General features: G+C 40.8%; 1 protein-coding gene across 4 annotated transcripts in view; it reads left to right on the top strand.

The window, feature by feature from the left end:
- The window catches only part of CRYBG3 (crystallin beta-gamma domain containing 3), a 111459-nt gene that overhangs the window by 14403 nt on the left and 76783 nt on the right, over window positions 1-20273 (top strand). For all 4 annotated transcript variants that reach the window (XR_014244697.1, XR_014244698.1, XM_082392023.1 and 1 more), the window contains exons 2-3: window positions 1997-2063; window positions 16482-16915. Coding sequence is in view for 2 of the 4 variants with exons in the window: in XM_082392023.1 (XP_082248149.1) it covers window positions 1997-2063; window positions 16482-16915 (501 nt within the window). In the remaining 2 variants the exon portion in view is untranslated. The remainder of the gene's footprint in view (window positions 1-1996; window positions 2064-16481; window positions 16916-20273) is intronic.

The raw sequence follows: 20273 nt of genomic DNA on the forward strand, positions 1-20273 counted from the left end.
GAGATAAGAACCCACTCACGTTTAAAATATTAACTATCTGAAACATTCTTATTTTATAGACATGTACATGTATATAGGTTACAATTCTGTGTTGTACATTATTTTTTTCTACTTTTGTTCCTGTTTTTTCTGATGGAATTTCCATGTGTTAAACACATAGCTCACATATTTATCTTATTTACATGCTTGCTTTTTCCTATTGGCATTTAAAAGGCTTAAGAGCATGGCTGTATCTTGTTGGTCCTTGTATTCCTGCATAGAGTCTGAGACTAAATGAAATTTTAATCCATTATATTTTCCAGGTGTTCATGATCTTTTTATTTCTCCCTTCTGTTTTTTGGTTTTTTTTATCATTATCATTCGTTGCCTGGATCGTCTGCTCAAGTGCACTGGATTGTATGGATAGAAACTCTAAGTAGCACAAATGTGGCCTCTCTTTGCATCTGATGTGAGCTATTGACCCCTCCTCCTTTCCATTCCCTCCCGCCAGTCACCACGATTTCGTATGATTTTCCCCACCCGGTCATGCTCCTGCCTGAAGGCTTCCCAGTGCTTCTCACATTCTGCAACGGGTCCTCTGGTCTCATTCTCATCTTTAGCAGGATTACCTCTGCCTGTCGCAAGATCCTGTGCTCCAGTCTTTTTTTTTTTTTTTTTTTTTTAATTTATTTATTTTTGGCTGCGTTGGGTCTTCGTTGCTGCGCGGGCTTTCTCTAGTTGCGCCGAGCGGGGGCTACTCTTCGTTGTGGTGCGCAGGCCTCTCATGGCGGTGGCTTCTCTTGTTACGAAGCACGGGCTCTAGGCGCGCGGGCTTCAGTAGTTGTAACACGCGGGCTCAGTAGTTGTGGCACACGGGCTTAGTTGCTCCGCGGCATGTGGGATCTTCCCGGACCAGGGCTCGAACCCGTGTCCCCTGCATTGGCAGGCGGACTCTCAACCACTGCGCCACCAGGGAAGTCCCCTGTGCTCCAGTCTTATATTAAAAACAAACAAACAGAACACGGTTTCCCCAAAATGCCGTATTCTCTATCACCTCCTGCCTTTGTACGTCCTCTGTGGGCACTTGACTGAGCAGGCAGAGTCACTGCCTCCTGTTTCCTCTGTGCTCCACGGCACTTCTTTCATTCAGCAGTTATAACTTGTATCAAGTTGTATTATTTGTTTGTTTGCGTATCAGTCTCCCCTACTAGACTTTTTACAAAGACCCTGACCTACTCCTTCTTAAATGCTCAAGGCCTCGCACAATCCCCAGCACATGGTAGAGTGTCATGATGACCTTTAAAGGGGAGCTACTCAATTTGTCTAGGATTATCGAAGTATGAAAAGAAAGTAATATGTAAACATAGAGACATAAATATTTAGATCTAAAAAGTATGTGTGCCTAATAGGCAAAATAGGTTATTGTGACATCTCATAAGGCATCTGTGAAGGTATTCCAGACAGGACAATTAGAAGTGACTATCTGGAAAATCAGAATTTTAAGGGGCCATCTGGGACACATTCGGGGTTAGATAAACCTGCATCTATTTTGAATATCCCCAGAATTCGCTAGATGACCCTATACATTTATAACAATTTGCTGAGTAGAAATATATTCCAAATGACACTCAGCATAGGCATTAAAAAAAGATTAGACTGTGGAGAACCTTAATATAGATAAAATCAAAGAAAGGTAACACTTTCCAAGATTATGATAGCTGTACACTGGCGCTCCTTTGTTCAGGTGCATCATTAGTGTGATGCTGGTCGTCAGCATAAGAAAATACAGCGCAGAATGGACTCACAAAAATGTCTGGAGCCTGGATGAGCATTTTCAAATGTGTGTTTCAAGTGTAGAGACTCCTATCAACATCTTCTTAGTATAACACTTTGTATATGAATCTTTTGAGCATGGCAGATATAAAGGACCTTTCGGTTTTTTCATTAAACACAGAAACTGTATGATTTTAGTAATTCTCTTTTAATTTCAAAAGAAACTGTGGTTTTTATTTTTCAGTGTTGAAAATGAGCCCATGAGCACAAGTCAGAAAAAGGAAAATGTACTTTCATCAGAAGCAGTAAAGGTATAGTTTTAAATTAATATTATTTTATATCCAGCAAATATGTTTCTTAGTTTCTGCTGTTTCTTATTCATTTAGACTCTGTCATCTCATTTTCCGTTTCAGAAAGAGCATAAAGTCTTATTATTTTATGTGGAACTCCAGCCCAGCTCTACTGGACATTTGCATCTTGGGGTGTGGGAAGGGGGAGAGGACTGAGGAGAGACTTGAGGCAGTGGTGCTCTTACCCCAGCCTAGCCACTAACCAACTGTGAGGCCTTCAGCTGAGGCATTTAACTTCTTTGTGCCTTGGTTTTCTAATCTGTAAATTGGATCATCTGACCGCCACAGTCTCTTTTCTCTAGGAACTTCTTTGATTTATGCTGTGTTTTCTCAAATGCTTCTGACAACTAAGAGTGCTTTTGAGGGCGTAGAAGTTAATGACATGTTCGTACATGTCATTAGTATGTGATGATATGTTTGTCAGCTCATATATGAACTGGCTTTCCCTGCATCTACAGGACAAGCATGAAAAGAGTATAAGGTACACTTCTACACAAAATAGTTACGGAAAAGTGTGATTAAAAATCCTGGAAAACCACTCAACCTTATAACATTTCTTTTTAGTCATAAGTGATTTTGTAGAAATTGGATGTTTGTGTTGTTTGGGGATGTGAGGCCAGGTATGTGATCAAGTTTTGGTAGCTGTCTCCCATTCATGGAGTTTGGTCCCAGTTACTTTCTTTTTAAACGATTTATGACAGTCAAGGAGAAAGGCTTGTGCTTTCCAGGGATTTCTGGGTACATTAGCTTGGTCAGTGGAAGGACCAGAAAGTCATCTGAATTCTTCATTACTGATATGGGGACTCTTAAACATTATATGAGATCTAAAGACCTTAAATATGGTAAAGATAAAGCTGTTTTCATTCTTTATTCCCTCCTTCTCCATCATAGTTAGCAATATAAATATTTTTTTGAAAGAAAAAAAAATCAGAATCTGATTTTTTTAAAAAACTTTATTGAAAGAAAAAAATCAGGATCACCTTGCTTCCCTTCCCTTTCTTCTTCCTTTGTGAATTTGGCTACTAAATCCTGCTCCCAGGTTTTATAACACCTGCTACCTATTCTGTTTCAGCCAGTCGTTAGCCAGCTTGCTGGTTTACCACTGCATGGGCTCTGTAGCTTTCTCCCTCTTGCTCAGTTTTTACATGTCCTGAGTTGCCTTACTTCAAGATTTTTCCTTCTAACTCTATACGTGCAACCTTGCTCTTGAGTTGCTTCGCAGGAAGTACGTATGTTACTTCTGAGATCTCAAACTTCAAAGTTGCTTTGGCTGCCAGCTCCTGTCATTCTCTCTCTTAATCCCTCATTGCCTCTGCACCCACCCTTGAGCTTCAGAGAACCTTCATGTTTTCCCTGCTCTCTTCTCCTCTCTTGGTCTCTACTTGTTTGTCTGCTTAGCCTGGAACTGATACGTAACACTTCAGCTATTAATCTCACTGAAAGAAACCTTTAGTCTTCACACTTGGCCCTCAGACTTTAATTTCCAATAGTCCTGCTTTCCACCTGCAGAGTTTTGCTCCAGAAAGTTACATCTTTGTGGCTTCAGTGTCTATGTGGTGGCAGATATAGTGGCTGGGCCTCCATGATTATGATCTTTTCTATCCATTCTTAGTATCTTGGTTTGAGTGCCCAGGATAATTTCAGTTTGGGATTTGGGCCCCCAAGTAAACAGGGCTCATGTTGTGAAACTGTTTCTCTTATGGTTTGAGGCCTATAGGATTACTTATACATGGGCAGTTTTGTTAGCCCACGGTAGAAAGGGCACCACGGCACTCTCATTGGACCATGTAACTGTATTTTTTTTTTTTTTTTTTTTTTTACTTTCTGGAAATTATTGGTAGGATTTCCTCAGCCTCGCTACACAGACCCAGTTGTTCTGGGACCTGCTGCTGCCAGGCATCAAAAATACTTACATTTTGCAGATTATATTCCACTATAGGTTATGACCGGATATTGGGTATAATTCTCTGTGCTATACAGTAAATCCCTGTTGCTTCAATTAAAAAAAGAAAAGAAAAAAGTACGTATTTTGATAATATCAATAGTCAGCTGCATACCTAGGGGGAAAGAAAGGCTAGCAACAGTATCTATGACCTTATTATTTTAAATAGTCTCACTTAAAGTTTTTTATTTGGCAATTAGCATAAAACACGCATTTGCTTTCTTTGTAACGAATGGTTTTCTGAAACATAGCACTCCACTGTAATGTGACATTTCTTGCCACGCTTCCATCTTCTTAGCCTGAATTTTATGATAATGCCTTCCATGATAAGGAAAAATGTGTACCATTTTTCCTCTCCAGGGTAAAACGTAACAGATTTATGTATAATGAATGTTTTTAGTGCATTTCTTTTTGTATTTGACCTTGAGATACCACATCAAAATATTGATTGTTTTGTTATAAATTTAAGCTACAAAAAATTAATTATATTTTTCAAACAACTAGAGACTGTAGAAGCTTTATATTACCTTTGGACATAATTAGATTCTTAGTTCTTAAAATATCATTTATACGCTATACAAATTTTGCTGTTTTGCTAACATTGGAATCTGTTTCTCACATGTGCATCTACCGTTCCACTGAAATATATATTTCTTCTATGTTCATCAGTTTTTGTATCTAGCTGGCACAATTCCAGATATTTAGTCCATATTCTATGTTTATTTCTCTATAGGGAATGTAGATTCTTGTCTTGCAGCCTTAGACTCTTGCTGTGTTCATGTCTACTGTTATTTAAAAGAGAGGGAAGGCATGTTATAATGCCCTGCTCCCTTCTGCCGACTTCAGAGGACTATTCATCCCTTCCTGCCTTCCAAGGCTAAGCTCCCTAAATCCCCCTGCTAGTGGTACTGGTCTCTAATTTCCCACCTTCTTTTGGACTTCGCCATCTCTCCATCTTCACTGGCTTCCTCTATTTCTCTCTAAATATATAAAATTTAAAAAAAATTTTTTTTTTTCCTTTCATGGGTCTGGTTTCCTTTCAGGCTATCATTTCATTTTACTGCTACCTTTAACTCAAAGATTTCATATGAAAGTTTGTCATAATCACTGTTTAATTCTTAATGCTTTCTAATCTGACTCCGGTCTCTCTCCTGGTTCCCTTAGACATTGGAAAACCAGTACTGTGCCTGCCATACATTGTCATAGTTGTTAAATGAGTGAGATTGTCATAGTTGTTAAATGAGTGAGAGTCATTCCATGAAACCCTGACCTCTTGCTAACATCAGTGGCCTTTTCTTAGTTCTTATTGTATTTAACCAGTTGAGACACTTGATTTTCCAAGTCTTGTCTCCTTTCCAGAAAGTTTCTTTTTTATATTTGCACTTATGATATTGTACATTCTTGTTCCAATTCCTGCCTCTGGCCATTCCCTTCTGTTTCCTTCACTGATTCTCTTCTGGCTAAATTACTTTTCATGTAGATGTTTCTCAAAGTCCTTAACCCTCCTCAACATCAGTCTTTCAAAGTAGTATCTTCCAATCTTATTACTTCATCTTTTGGCTCTCAGATCTCTACCCGACATCCCTCTTGAGCTCTAGACTTGATTGTCAGAGTTCCAGACATTTCTACATGGATGGCCTTTGATACCGCAAATTCAGTCTGCCCAAAAGTCTCAATATTTTCAGAGATGTTCTCTCTATATAAGTTTGTTTGGGAGCTAGAGGTGTTGGGAGGTAGGGAGGATCGTTTAACTGCTTGGGATGGAGGAAGAGCCCTGGGGGTCAAGTATTCCATTTGGAGATTTTCAACCAAACTCTGCTCTTAATCCCATGTCTCATATTGCCCTAAGTAGTACCTAGTGTCTTCAAATCCTGAGCTTTTCCAGGTGGTCTGCTGACAATCTGTCTGTAGATTGTTTCCCCCTTATGATCAAAGTTCCCTGTTGCAGACACTTGGGTGGAAGCTTCTTCTGGTCAATTACCATGCCTTCATCTGCTTTTGCCTTCTAAACTTTTTCTGAAATCTCTTATCTGCTAATATCTACTCTCTTCCTCTCCTTGTATTTATAACTTAAAAAAAAAAAACCTTTACTGTCATTTTAGAGTGTTTTGTACAAGAGAAGAAATCAGTGTGTGTGGTTTATCTCCAGTGTTAATCAGAATTTTTATCTCTTTTTCTCTTTATAAATTTATTTATTTTTTCATTTATTTAATTTTTGGCTGCATTGGGTCTTTGCTGCTGCGCGCGGGCTTTCTCTAGCTGCTGAGAGCGGGGGGCTACTCTTTGTTGTGGTGCGCAGGCTTCTCATTGCCGTGGCTTCTCTCGTTGCAGAGCACAGGCTCTAGGCGCATGGGCTTCGATAGTTGTGGCTCACAGGCTCAGTAGTTGCGGCTCGCGGGCTCTAGCGTGCAGGCTCAGTAGTTGTGGCGCATGGGCTTAGTTGCTCCGCGGCACGTGGGATCTTCCCGGACCAGGACTCGAAGCTGGGTCCCCTGCATTGCCAGGCGGATTCTTAACCACTGCGCCACCAGGGAAGTCCAGAATATTTATCTCTTAATAGTTGAGGAAAGTGAATCTCAGAGAGATTGTCACTTGACAAACTCATATTATTATTGAGAGGAGGCAGGAGAATTCAGATGCAGTTCTATACCATAGTGCTTCCCATTTGTGAACTTAATTTGTAAGGTATACTTATAAACTTAATTTACCAAAAAGAAATCCTATTAAAAATTAAAAGAGCTGTGGCAGTAAGTCTGTTTTCAGAATGAGTCATGAGCTAAATAAAATGAATTAAATCTGAACCATAGGTTATACATTTTCCAAGCCAGGCCTAAATAACTTGATGATTATTAGGCTTGTTCTCAGTAGCTTGGCGTCTGCTTTATATAAAGTTTAACTCTTGCCCCATTTTAGAATTGTTGCTCATAACTGATCATACAACTTTGGTGAAGGTTCTGGTATTTTTTAAGAGATGTCTGGTTGCTATATGCCTATGATGTTTCTAGGGACAACCGAGGAGTGTCAATCTAGTGCATATTACTGATAGTTGTTAATAATTCATAACCCTTATTTTTAATATTATCATAAATAATTTACTAAAAAGAACCATGCTTTTGTTTTATTGTTGCCACTGTTCACTGATATGTAAAAATGGAAGAATTGTAGCTCAAGAGTATCTCACTGAATAAAAATAGTCACAAATTGTTCTTTATATCAATGCCTATATTGAGGGTACAGTACTGTTTAGTAAGGTGAATATATTAAATTATGCATTTGTTTATATTTTGATTTGTGTAACTCTTCTTTCCTTGTTGGTCTTTTTCAACTCTTTTTTGGCCAGAGGTGAAATGGTAGTCAAATTTAAATATATTAAATGTTTGCATGGTTAGGAGAAATTTAATTACTGAACTAATTTTTAAAAATAAATTATAGCCTTAATGCATGCTTGCTGTCCTTTTTTTGTCAGCGATACAAATAGCAATATGACATCAATTTAATATCAAGATTTAAAAATTTTTCTTTTTCAAACACGGGAACTCTCTTTTTAAAAATTTCAACTATAGTTGGATTTGGAAGCCCCTATATAAACAGATTCAAGCAACGCTCCCCTGTTGATGATGGGGAGGAGTAGCCTGGAGCCTCAGAGTCGGCCACTGTTCCCTGCCTCTGCCAGCCACGGCACCTCCTTGGAACAGTTTTAAAATTACACGTGCAGTGATGGAAAGAACACAGTCTTTGGAATCAGACATATCTGGGCTTAAATCCCAGGTCTCCATGTGGTAGCTTTCTAACCTTGGAAAATTTACTCAACCTCTCTGAGCTTTGGTTTGCTGCTCTGTAGTGGGAGGTGTCAATCCTTATTTTAGAGAAGTGTTTTAGAATTAACTGAGATAACACGTGCTGCACTGCACGATACCCAACACAATTTAGGTACTGAGGAAAAGAGCTGTCTTCTTGCCATATACAGTCTGACAACAACTTAGAATCTAACTCTTTGCTTAAGAATGGTGCTGACTTTTTCTGCGTGAATAGTATGGAAATCAGCTATTAGAAACATTGATTCTCTGTAACATTTGAAAAGAAGACATACATGAATGTATGTATGCACATTGAACTTTAGCTAGAAGTCAAAAACTCTCACCCTTGATTGCTTCTATAAAGACTGGGTGCTGTCAGGGTGCCTGAAGTGGAGACTGCACTGCATGTTACTGCGCCATTCACGTGACCAAAGGGGCTGCCAGGGCTTAAGCCTGTTGATATGGCTGGTGCTGCTCTGGGGCCTTGATATCTCAGAGTTCTTGGATGTTGAATGTATTGCATGGTATCTGGTTTGATTTGCAGCGGCTCCAGCCTCTCATAGACCTGGAATAGTCCTACTTTGTGGTGTGGTGGCATACCTTATGAAAATGGAAACTGGGGATGAAGGCTCATGTACATACTCTAGATTTTTGTGAGTAAATTTGCCTCCCCAGGTGCCAGATACTGATTTGAGAGCTCCAAAAGGCTCTCATAGAATTAAAAACATTTATTATTCTGGCCCAGTGTTTTCGTTGGAGAAGTGTTTATACCATAACAAGAAGGAATGGTTTTCCCCTACGTTATGTCATCTTGTTTTTTTCTTTTCTCACCTTACACACCTGCCCTGGTTGATTTTACCTACATCTTAGCCAATGACAAAAATCACATCTGTCCCTCCAGCCCAATGTGTTCTCCTGAGCTTCAGGGTGATGGAGCCAATTCTTTGATGGACCTTTCCTGTGAAGGTCACTGAGTATGAGATTTGACTTACTCAAAGTTGAATTCAGTGTGTTTTATCCTAATTTCCTTCTGTTCCTGTATTCCCGGTCCTGCTGAAAGGTGCCACCAGTTACCCAATCTTGATATCAGGGAATGATTCTGCCAAGTAATGTGTTGTGGCCAGATATCTTCGGAGAAAACTAACTAGAATTGTCTAGTAAGCAGCTGGGTTTAGTTTATGAATGCCAGATTTTGGTAACTGTAAGTAATCTAGGTAATAGTCCAACTCATGCTGAAAGCATAAAGTTGTTTGCCCTAACATTGTGGTGACAAGGAAAAATAGGGTGTTAGAGTTGTTTATTGGAAGAACACACACACACACACACGCACGCACGCACGCATATATGTAGGCAGTTTCCATTCTGAATAGCTTTTGAGTTGTAGTAGGAATTTCCCAGGCAAAGAGGGCAAGGGATAAATGGTCTCAGCAGTGGTAATAGCTTTGTGCAAAGACATACCTGTAGTAAGAGAAAGAGGAAGCAAGAGGGGAAGGGGGAGAAAATAGGCTCCCATGAATGCCTAAGACCGCATATGGTGACATTAGGCACTGTGAGCGTTGCGAGTGACAAGAGATGGAATCAGAGAGGGGCTCGATCCACCAAGACCTTAAATGCCATGCTAGGGAGTTTGGATTTTATCCTGACAAGGGTGCACAGCCAATGGAGGCCTTTAAGGATGATTAGATTTGAAATCTAAAAGATTGCTGTGGCTTTTGTCTGGTGAGCAGACTGGGGAACTTTAGGAATGGAAGCAAGGAAACAAGTCATTCATTGCTGGCAGTATTCTAGGAGAGAGGTCATGGTGTCCTGATGTTTCATCTGACTTTTTAACAAGTGGGAGTGTTACAGTTTACAGAAAATGGAAGAATGGAGACATAGCATGATAAAGTTCAGTTTTGGATGTATTGAGTTTGAGGTGCCAGTGAAGCATCCAGGTGGGTATGGATGTTGGGTTGATCGTTGGATATACAGTCTGAGTTGAGAATACAAATCTGGCAATCATCTGATTAATCTGTGAGAAATGAGACCTCATAAGAAGATCATGAAGGTAAAGTAGCCCCGGGCTGGAAGTTGGAGAAACATGATATGTAGGGAATGGCTAGACGGATGTGAACTTGAAGGAGATGGAGAGAGCATTAAGAGAGGAAGAAGGGAAACCTCAGGGTGATGTCATGGAAGCCAAGGAAGATTGGTTTTCAGGATCAGATTCAGTCTCATCTCCTGTAGACACATCATATGAGACCAGGGCAGAAAAAAAGTACATTGAATTAGCAAGTAGGACAGTGTCTCTGAGAGATCGTGGTCAGAGCACAACTGGGGCAGAAGCCAAATTGCAGGGGCTCAAGGAGTCACTGGGAGGAAAGGGAAAGAAGATGTGAGGGTTGGTGACTCCTTTTAAGGAGGTTGGTCGTGAAGGCAGAGAAGAAGGCTGTCCCTGGACTTAGACTTTTGGATGGTGGGCTCGCAGAAGGGGCAGATGAGGAAGTGCGGTTCCTTAGGAGACATCAAGCGTTATGAAGTGGTGCCCTGGTGGATCCTTAGAGGAGGAGTCCTTCATCCCTTTATGGTGAGGGTGAGTGAAGGAAGTGGGACAGATGTGCTGTGAGGCAGGTAGAGGAGGGGTGGAGGCAGGACCATAGGAGAGCATCTCCATGAAGTAGAAGGTAGGTGCCTCTGCTGGGCAACGGATGGGATGGTGGAGGGGGCGTGGCTTGAGGGGCGTGGCAAAGGTTTGAAATAGTTGCTGTGGAAAATGGGGACTGTTGCAGACTGATTTCCAGCAGAGGCTGTAAATCGTGAATTATTGGCAGCCTACATCTGCATAGTTGTGCATATCCCTGTGGATTTTTAAAGCAAGATGCATTCACTTATGTGGAAAAGATAAAACTGGAATCTTTCCAGGTGGGGATGACCAGAGAACAAACAAAAGGGGCTCTGAGGGTGTTAGCCATATTTGATGGCTGGATAGAAAAGATACGAAAATTTGTGGGAGCTGAAAGGGACAGAGTGAGAGGGGCCAGAAGCTGTGATGAGGCAGGAGGACTGGTGTGGTGGGTGCACCTGGGACAGTGGGTTAAGAGAGCTGGAAAGATGACAGGGTGTGAACACTTGGGGATGCCTGAGATTGAGATTCACAGGCTGGGTGATTATGGGTAAAGACAAGGGTCAGGGGTTGCCAAACAGTGAGGTCCGGTGGAAGTGGAGGTCATCGGAGTTGAGGCTCCTAAGGAGCTGCAGGTCAGGGCGTTGTAAGGATTCTCCCGGCTGCGTGCAGTGAAGGCAGAGCCTGCGCGGGGGAGGATGACCGAGCCGGGTGCTTGAGACACTAAAGGAAGGGCCATCCGGCTCTTCACTGTTTCTCACTCAACAGACTCTTTGGTGACACTCTCTACCCCTTGGCCTTCTTGACCTTGTTCCCTGTGCCAGTCACCAGGTTGGGACAGCACCGGCCACCTGTTAGAGGCTGATGAAGGAGGTGACAAACTAATGCCAATTAGACCTGAAAATAAGTTCTCACATCCCTAGAGTGTAGGCTCTGTGAGAGCAGGGCTCTTGGTATATTTTTTTTCACTGTTGGATCAACGCGCATAGAGTAGTATCTCGCCGTTCATCATTTATATAAGAATGAATACCTTAAAATTTGCATTGACCCCGACTGTTCCTTGGTACACCTGGTCTCAGCCTGTTGCTGCATTCCCCCAAACGCTCTTCCAAGTCTTCTCTATTTTGGGAGCTCAGATCCCAGCTCCACTTCTGTGTCCCTTCAGCTAAGCATCTCTCCTCTCACTTTCCTGAGGTCAGAGCCACTTGTGGGACCTTGCTCATAGTCTTCTCCCCCTTACAGAACTGCTCAGGCTTTAGCCACTTCCTTATCACTGTCGCTGGAAGAGGAAGTGCCCCTACTCCGCTCCAAGGCTCGTGCTTCCCCTTTATTAGGAGTATTAGAGACTGTACTGGTCTCTTCATCTCATCACCTTCTGCTTTCCTTTCTCAAATCCGTCATCCTTCTGTTGTACACCCGTTACTCCCTTCCCACCAGGTGTAGAGCTGAGCCACAAAACAAGAACAAAAAGTCATTTCTTCTGTCTTGGACCTTAAACTGTCACCTTTTTACCTTTTCTCTAGTTAAAAAAAAAATCTCTCAAAAGTGTTGCCTTCTATTGAATTATTTACCGAGTGTTCCTATTTCTTTGCTCTGTGTTCACTGTTTAACACCTTGCGTTTGGGGCTGTACTCACAAATTCCTGAGCTGTTATGACTATTTCTCCTGCATTCCTAGGGCTTTTCTATGGTCTTCATTCCTTCGTTTATTAGTCCAACAAGTATTTAAGCACCCCTTATTGTCAGGCACATTTCAAGGTGCTAGAGATAACAGCAATGAATAAAACAGACAAAAAACCCTGCACTTGTGGCTTTTACTTTCTAGAGGAAGAAACATATTAAATAATATGTGTGTGTGTGAGATGTGTGTATTTGATACTAGCAAGTACAAAGGAGAAAAATAAGGCAGAGAAGGGATATAGGCCGTTTCAGAGTGGAGGAGCTTACGATTTTAGATAGAGTGACTGGGGAAACTTCAAATGAAGAGATGACAGTTAATAAAGGTGTGAAGGTGGTGAGCGGGTGTGAGTCATATAGCTCTGTGGGGGAAGAACATTCTAGGCAGAGAGAAGAGTGAATGCACAATTCCCGAGGGATGAGTGGGCCTCATGTTTTTGAAGAACAGTGAGGAGGACAGTCCTCACCTTTCTTGACCTTACAGTGGCGTTTGGCATTTTCTCCCCTTTGCTTTTGGAAATATCCTTCGGCGTTTGCCTTTGGAGACCAGCATTCTGGTGGGATGACTGCTCTGGTTTTGGCCTTACCCATCTCTTTCACTGATTGTTTTCTTCTTTGTGCCTGCCTTTTAATCTTTTCTCCCCAAGGCTCTTTCGTTGGTCCCCCTTTCCCCTGAACACACTGTGTATCGCCAAATTGTGTTCTTAACTGTGCTCTGACTGCTTCACCAGGGGACCACAGATTCTACACGTTTGACATCTAGTCTGTTGCCTCACCTCCCCCAAACCCCACAAAGGCTCTAATCTCACCTTTCCTTCTATTTCCCATATCCATTTTTGTCTTAACTACTTAGATAGTTTCCCAATTTAGAAAGCTTAATCATCTGTGACTTTGTTATCTCTCACCCTCCACTTCTAATTGGTCATGTTATCGACTTCATTCTCTATCCTCTGTGCCCCAGTCTTCTTCACCCACAGCCCTGCCGTAATAAACGTCCTTCACGCTTCTGTGTGCTCGACCCAGGCGCTACATTATGTCTTGAACGCTCTTGTCACCCTTCAGGAGCAAGCTCAGACATCACCTCCTCCGTGTAGTGGATTCTGCCCATCCCCAGCCAAATTAATTTTGTCTTCCATTGTGTCCATATCTCTCCTGTGCCCCACACAGTGATATAATGATGAGTATCTTGCTAGACTGTAAGTTCCTTGAAGCCACAGCTGAGTCTTCTTAATCATTGTACTTAATGCTCTCCTGTGTTTCCCTGTATTGGGCACATAGCAAAGAGCATAGATAGACGGATGAATTTGGACCTAAGGACACTGCGTTACAACATATTGAGTATGAAGGGGAAGAAAAATTAAATTCCCAAGATACATATGCCTTCATTAGTCGTCTTTATATGTTATATTCGTAATCCCAACATCTTTGAGGGCAACTGGAATCGATGTTTTGTTAATGTTTGCTTGAATCCCGGGTGCTTTCATTCTAGTACTCATTGGAACAGTGGCAGACAGTCCTATTGGCGGGTGACATTGGCCCTAGCTTGTGGCAGGCTGAACTTCATTGTTGTCTAGGCTGAGGGCAAAGAGCAGCTATTTTATATCACATTTTAAGATGTAGTTATATAAATCCTGGGTTTGTTGTGTTAACTTTGAATAGCAGTGCTCTTTCGTGCTAACTTTTGTCTCTAAATTTAAATAGTTTTTTGGTGGTGTTGTTGAAGGTATTTTAATTACTGATACAAATTTCTCATAAGATTAGTAGGCAGAAATTAAGCAACTAAGGCATTAAAATGCTCTGAAGTACATTTAAGATACAGGGATTCTGGAATAGCAAAGAAGTGATAATTGAGGGGAAGGAGAAACAAGTGATTTTTTTTTTTTTTTCTTAAAGAGCTCCTGACTTATTTATTTATTTATTTACTTAATTTTTTTGGCTGTGTTGGGTCTTCGTTTCTATGCGAGGGCTTTCTCTAGTTGCGGCAAGCGGGGGCCACTCTTCATCGCGGTGCGCGGCCCTTTCACTGTCGCGGCCTCTCTTGTTGCAGGGCACATGCTCCAGATGCGCAGGCTCAGTAGTTGTGGCTCACGGGCCTTGTTGCTCCGCGGCACGTGGGATCTTCCCAGACCAGGGCTCGAACCAGTGTCCCCTGCATTGGCAGGCAGATTCTCAACCACTGCGCCACCAGGGAAGCCCAAAACAAGTGATTTTTAAGAATTTTATATGTATCACTCTAAAAACGTTAAATGGGAAGGCTTTCACTGGTTTAGCAAAATGTATTTTCCTTGTTGAGACAGCAGTCCATTATATTTTGAAAGGAATTGTCAAGTAAAAATAATTGAGGCAGTGAAGTATTTTTGACAAATTATTTGTCTTGAAATTTTATGGATGTCAAAAAATATAATTTCCGTGTTCTCTAAGTTTTCCTTTTTTAAAAACCATTGCCCCAGTTTTGTAGAACTGCTTTGTGAATCTCTAAAGCATTTTAGGAATATTTGTGTTATTTTAGTGAGCAGCCTGTAGTTCACATTCCTCGGGTAGCCTCCCAGGATGAGTGATCATACTCGTTGCAGAAAACAAATCACTGTTCTCTTCGTGTTGCAGTCTTAGTTCATTTTAAAGCAGGAAGAAATATTGTGGATGGCCATTACAACAAATTAAATGGAGTAGTTAAAGGCAAAAAATATATGTCTTTCATACACATGATCACTTTCAAAATGTCAACTAGCATATTTTCTACTGCTGTACCGAGAGACCATTTATGCTGTCAACACGAGGAGAGGGCGCAGTTAATTTATAGCGCAGACCCCCATAAACAGCAAGGAGGCTGGGTGGATGAGGTGGAGGCACGTGTTGCCGTTGAAACCAGTAAAAGGTGAGACTTTGAGTGACTCTGGAAGGCTGGTGCTACTCTAAACGTAGAGACTCACAAGTTATATTAAGGACGTCACACATAGAAAAATGCTATGCTGTGTGTTTCCTCAGAAATATCCCTGACTTCTAAGGTGGGAACAAACAAAAGATCTTGTTCGCTTGAAATTAATTTCCTGGGCTAATGGGTTCTAAACATTTTCTCAACCATTCATATGCCAAATATTATCAGTGGTTAGTGGAACACTCCTTTAAACTGTTTTGAATTTGGATTAAAGCAGGGAAGGGAGGTGAACAAATGACATTATACTTATGATGTTCTTGCCTTCTTGAAGATCAGCTTCGTACAAAACTTTTTCCTGTGAACCTACAGTGGCCTGAGTTGGTCTCACCTTGATATTTTTCTGACTCACACTTGAGCTTTCCTTTTATAAGGACGAGTGAGTGTGACATCTGGCAGATACTGTCAGACCGCATTCCTTTTACAAGTAGGTGAGTAAGCGTGCTGGGGAGGCCTGAAGCTAGCGCGGCTTTCGGGAGCAGCGTGCCTGGGGATGCCAGCGCGCACTCTGATGGGGCAGCTCGGTCTCCTCACACAGAGTGCGCGTGAATGGGAGCTCGCTTCACTAGTAGGTTAATCACGAGCAGGTAGAATGCACCCCTGAAAGTGTTTAACTAGCGTCTGCAGGAATTCCCCGTGCTGCCCACCGTTTGCATTAATGCACATATCAGGGCTTTGTGTTTTACCTTGAAGAGTTTGTAGCGGGCTTTTCCTCTAAATTGATGCACCATGTTGCTGTCTTTCCTCATCTTCTTGAGGAACAGTTCTCCACCGTGTGGCAGCTTCAGGGGTTAACACAGTACTGAAATGACGCAGTCTATTTAGGTGTTGTCTGAGGTACCGAGTGTGTGAAAATACTGTCCATTAGCTCTGTAATCATAAAGGCTAAATTTAAACACCTCTGAGGTCTGCCATGATCTGTCCTTTTACTTATCTCTCCATACTTACTTTTTGCTCTTCTCATTTTACACTCTTACCTCCAGTCATTTTAAACTCCTTAGAAGCTGACACCTCTCTAAATGCAGAGAGACGGGGAGAAGAAGGCGCAGGGAGCGGAGAACAGAGAGTGAGGGAGGTGCACAGGCATCACATAGGCACTTTTTAGGTCTCCTTCAGAGGGCACTTCCTTTAGGAAGTACCCCCTGAGTTACCTCCTCTGCTCTCGCCGCAACCGAATCTGGACTAGTTACTCCTGGGTCCCCACGTGGGCTGTACTTCCCCCTTTGTGACATTTACTATATAGCTTTGTTAAAGTTGCGCTGACGGTGCCCTTCAGTAGCTTGTAAACTACTAGGGAACAGAAGCCATCTGTCTTATTCACAGATGTATCCCTGGCGTCTGGCACAGAGTGTGTTATGTAATAGGTTATCAGTTAGCCTATGTCATTTTTTAAATGATGTTGCTTAATATTCTCTATTTTGTTTTCAAAGATTCCCCAAAGTGAGGACAAAAGGAACCATGCTGAGAAGCTAATCACTCTTCCAACACAGGAAGATTCCAAAAAGCCAAATGACCTTTCCGGTTCCACTTCAGATGCCAAAATGGGAGAAAGCGATAAACAGCCGAAAGAAAGCTTTTTTCAGTTTCTTGGTAACTTATTCAATATCTCAGGAAAATCATCTCTTGGTGAAGCCAAGCAATCTTCTTTCAAAGGTGAACATGACAAAACTGAGAAAGACTTACGAAATCCCAGTGACCATCCTGAGGAAGGGGTCCAAAGGGAGAGGGCTGTTGTCAGTGGCTCCCTGGGAACCCTGGCACTTCCAGCAGAAGCACAAGAGTCCAGCTCAGCTGAATTCTCAGATGCCTTTTCTTTGGATACAACACAAGACAGTGAACAGGAAACCAATGATTTGCTAAGAAAGTAAGTTTAAAATCTACTTATCTAAAAAAACTGAGCTTTTGGACCTAGCTTTTGAGCCTTAGTTCTACCACTGTTCATTAAGGGGATTAGAAAAAGTATTCTGTAACGTCCCTACTACTAGGTGAAAAATTATATGATTCTGTGTACCATACACATATCTAGGGCCCTTTGAGCTATTTTAGGGGGTGGTACTAATACCTTTTAGGTGCTAACTTTGTCATAGTAAACAATTTATTTCTGATTTAAGACTTCCTTAAATGGGAGTGTTTTCTGTTGTCTGAATTCTTCTGTAGTAGGACAGGCAATGTGTTCAATATCTGCATTTTGGGAACAAAAATAATCCTACGGTTTGTGTTCACATTCCATCAATATCTTTTCTTTGTGGAATCCAATTAAAGGGGTTAAGAAAAGAAATTAAATTGACTTTATTCATGAAATTAGCCTTTTGAACCTTTCCCACAGCTCCAAGAAACAAATCTTGAACAAATTTAAGGAGCATTTCACCACCCCTTTTTTCTTTCTTTGATTTACAAATGAGCACTAACTTGTTTTTCTTTTACTCACATGAGCTAGAAGGAACATTTTCTATCCAGCAAATGTTTATAACAATGTTGAGTCCATTAGACATTTTGTGTAACATAAAAGTATTCATTTGTAACTGATAAGGATCTGTTTTATTTTATTTTTTAAAATTTATTAATTTATTTATTTTTGGCTGCATTGGGTCTTTGTTGCTGTGTGGGCTTTCTCTAGTTGTGGCGCTCAGGGGCTACTCTTTGTTGCAGTGCTCAGGCTCTAGGCGTGTGGGCTTCAGTAGTTGTGGCACAAGGGCTCAGTAGTTGTGGCGCAAAGGCTTAGTTTCTCCGCAGCCTGTGGGATCTTCCTGGACCAGGGCTTGAACCTGTGTCCCCTGCGTTGGCAGGCGGATTCTTAACCACTGTGCCACCAGGGAAGCCCGAAGATATTCTTAACTATGTAATTTGAAAGGAAATAAATCTTAATGCTAAAAAAGTAGCTTAATCATACTTACTAAAGTGAATTAGATATATTGAATACTTTTGCTCTAACGCTATTATTTTCAGGTTGCCTTTATAGAATTTTCTTTGAAGAATGACACATGTCTTTGGTTGACCTTTGTAGTATCAGATGTATTAAGTTTACAGCCATACGTAGTACTTGGAGGCTTAATAAACGTTCACGTGATAGGTAGTTATGTTTGGGCTGAAATGCATAAAAACCTTTCCAGATTTTCAATATGTATGTCTATTCCCTTAAATATTTGAAATGTCTAGATGTTTTACTTTTTTCTTAGTATTGTTTGGATCACATATCTCTAATTATATTGGATAAGCTACAGATCCCATGCACAATTGCATAATACATGAAATGAATATGTTCTTTATTCAGTTTGTGAAAATAAACCTTTTTAATTTTCCATCTTTAGTTTGTAAAGTTATGTATTTTTGACATTTCCATTTTCTTTCTATTTTTCTTTATTAGGGAAAACCTTAATTAAAGGACAGTTTTATGTTCTTAATACTATTCAATTATGAAGACTCAACTACAACCTGTGAAAGAATGTTGTAGAAAACAGACTATCTTGGCATGACTAACCCTTTACAACATGTGAGTGTAGCTCATTAGTACCTGAAAGGACTAATTATAATACATGAAGCTAAGCTTGAAACTTTGATGTTCAGTGCTTTAAACATGATAATATAGTTGTTTAGTATAAAGGGTACATATTTTAGTCACAAGCATATAACATTTCCACCTAGGGTGCTGAGGGAGATTATTTCATTAGAAATTTATACTGGTTCATATAAATCAGTTTCATCACTCTAGTTGACAGTAACCAGAAAGTTCCCAAGACGGGAATGGAAAACAATTATCCGCCCCTCCTCCCCCAAAAAGGACTCCAAAACTACCAAAAGGCATTCTTACAGTGAAATGAAATTTTTTCTGGAGTGGATTTTTCTCTGTGCTTTATTTTAATAGAAGTTCTTTTAGAGCAAAAGTCGCATTATTGGATTGATGTAGAATAAAACTCCTTGACGTCTCGTTAGGATGGAGTTGGTAGTAAGAGAACCTGAGTTTACCATACTTGAAGAATAAACTTCCGATCCTTATCTCTCGAGTCTTATTTCTTTGGACATCATGTACATTTTGGTGATCTTTTAGGGAAAAAAAATTTGCAGCCTTGAAAGTAGGTTTTAAGTACAAAATTTAAAAGCTTTGAAAGAAAAATCAAACAATAAAACTTCTTGTCATCTGTTCATACTTCTGGATCTTTCTGTATTGTTCTGAAAGGCTCTTGTATTTTCTAAATAATTTATGCATTTTGATATAGGATTTTACCAATAACATTAATTTACCTATATATATTTTTTTTCTTGTATGTTTTATTAGATAGGTTCCCTTATCCAACTTTTAACTTTGTTTATAACTGTCTTTGATCTAGCCTGAAATTTGTGTAGCAGCTAAAATCACTTCTCCAAGGCCAAGCTTTTCTCTATACATCTCCTGTAGCTGTTTTAAAATAGACAGTAAAATGAATGTAACTAATACAAATTTTTACAATAGTGGTGTGGTAGGATTTTAGAGGCCAGCAATTATATAGATTGAAATAAATTATTTCAGCTAAAATTCAAGAACTACGTTAAGGGGCACAGTTAATTGAGATTTTACATGTCAGAGGTTTACTTTGTGTTCTATCATGTGGAAAAACCTAGCATTCTTCATGGTGTTGCTTTAAAGTTGGGGAGAGGGCTTCCCTGGTGGCGCAGTGGTTAAGAATCCGCCTGCCAATGCAGGGGACACGGGTTCGAGCCCTGGTCCGGGAAGATCCCACATGCTGTGGAGCAAGCCCGAGTGCTACAACTACTGAGCCTGCGCTCTACAGCCCGCGAGCCACAACTACTGAAGCCCACGTGCCTAGAACCCATGCTCCACAGCAAGAGAAGCCACCGCAATGAGAAGCCCACACACCACAATGAAGAGTAGCCCCTGCTCTCCGCAACTAGAGAAAGCCCGTGCGCAGCAATGAAGACCCAACGCAGCCAAAAATAAAAAATAAATAAATAAATTTATTAAAAAATTTAAAAAATAAAGGGGAGAAAATATGTCATTTTTATATACTGGAATACTGATAACTGGATTTCTTAGTTATTCATATGGGTTCTATAATGTTTTTTTTAAAAAAATTTTATTTATTTATTTATTTATTTATGGCTGTGTTGGGTCTTCGTTTCTGTGCGAGGGCCTTCTCTAGTTGCGGCAAGTGGGGGCCACTCTTCATCGCGGTGCATGGGCCTCTCACTATCGCGGCCTCTCTTGTTGCGGAGCACAGGCTCCAGAC

Source organism: Balaenoptera borealis (genome assembly GCF_965194805.1).
Source record: "Balaenoptera borealis genome assembly, chromosome: 5".
In the NCBI taxonomy this organism is placed as follows: domain Eukaryota; kingdom Metazoa; phylum Chordata; class Mammalia; order Artiodactyla; family Balaenopteridae; genus Balaenoptera; species Balaenoptera borealis.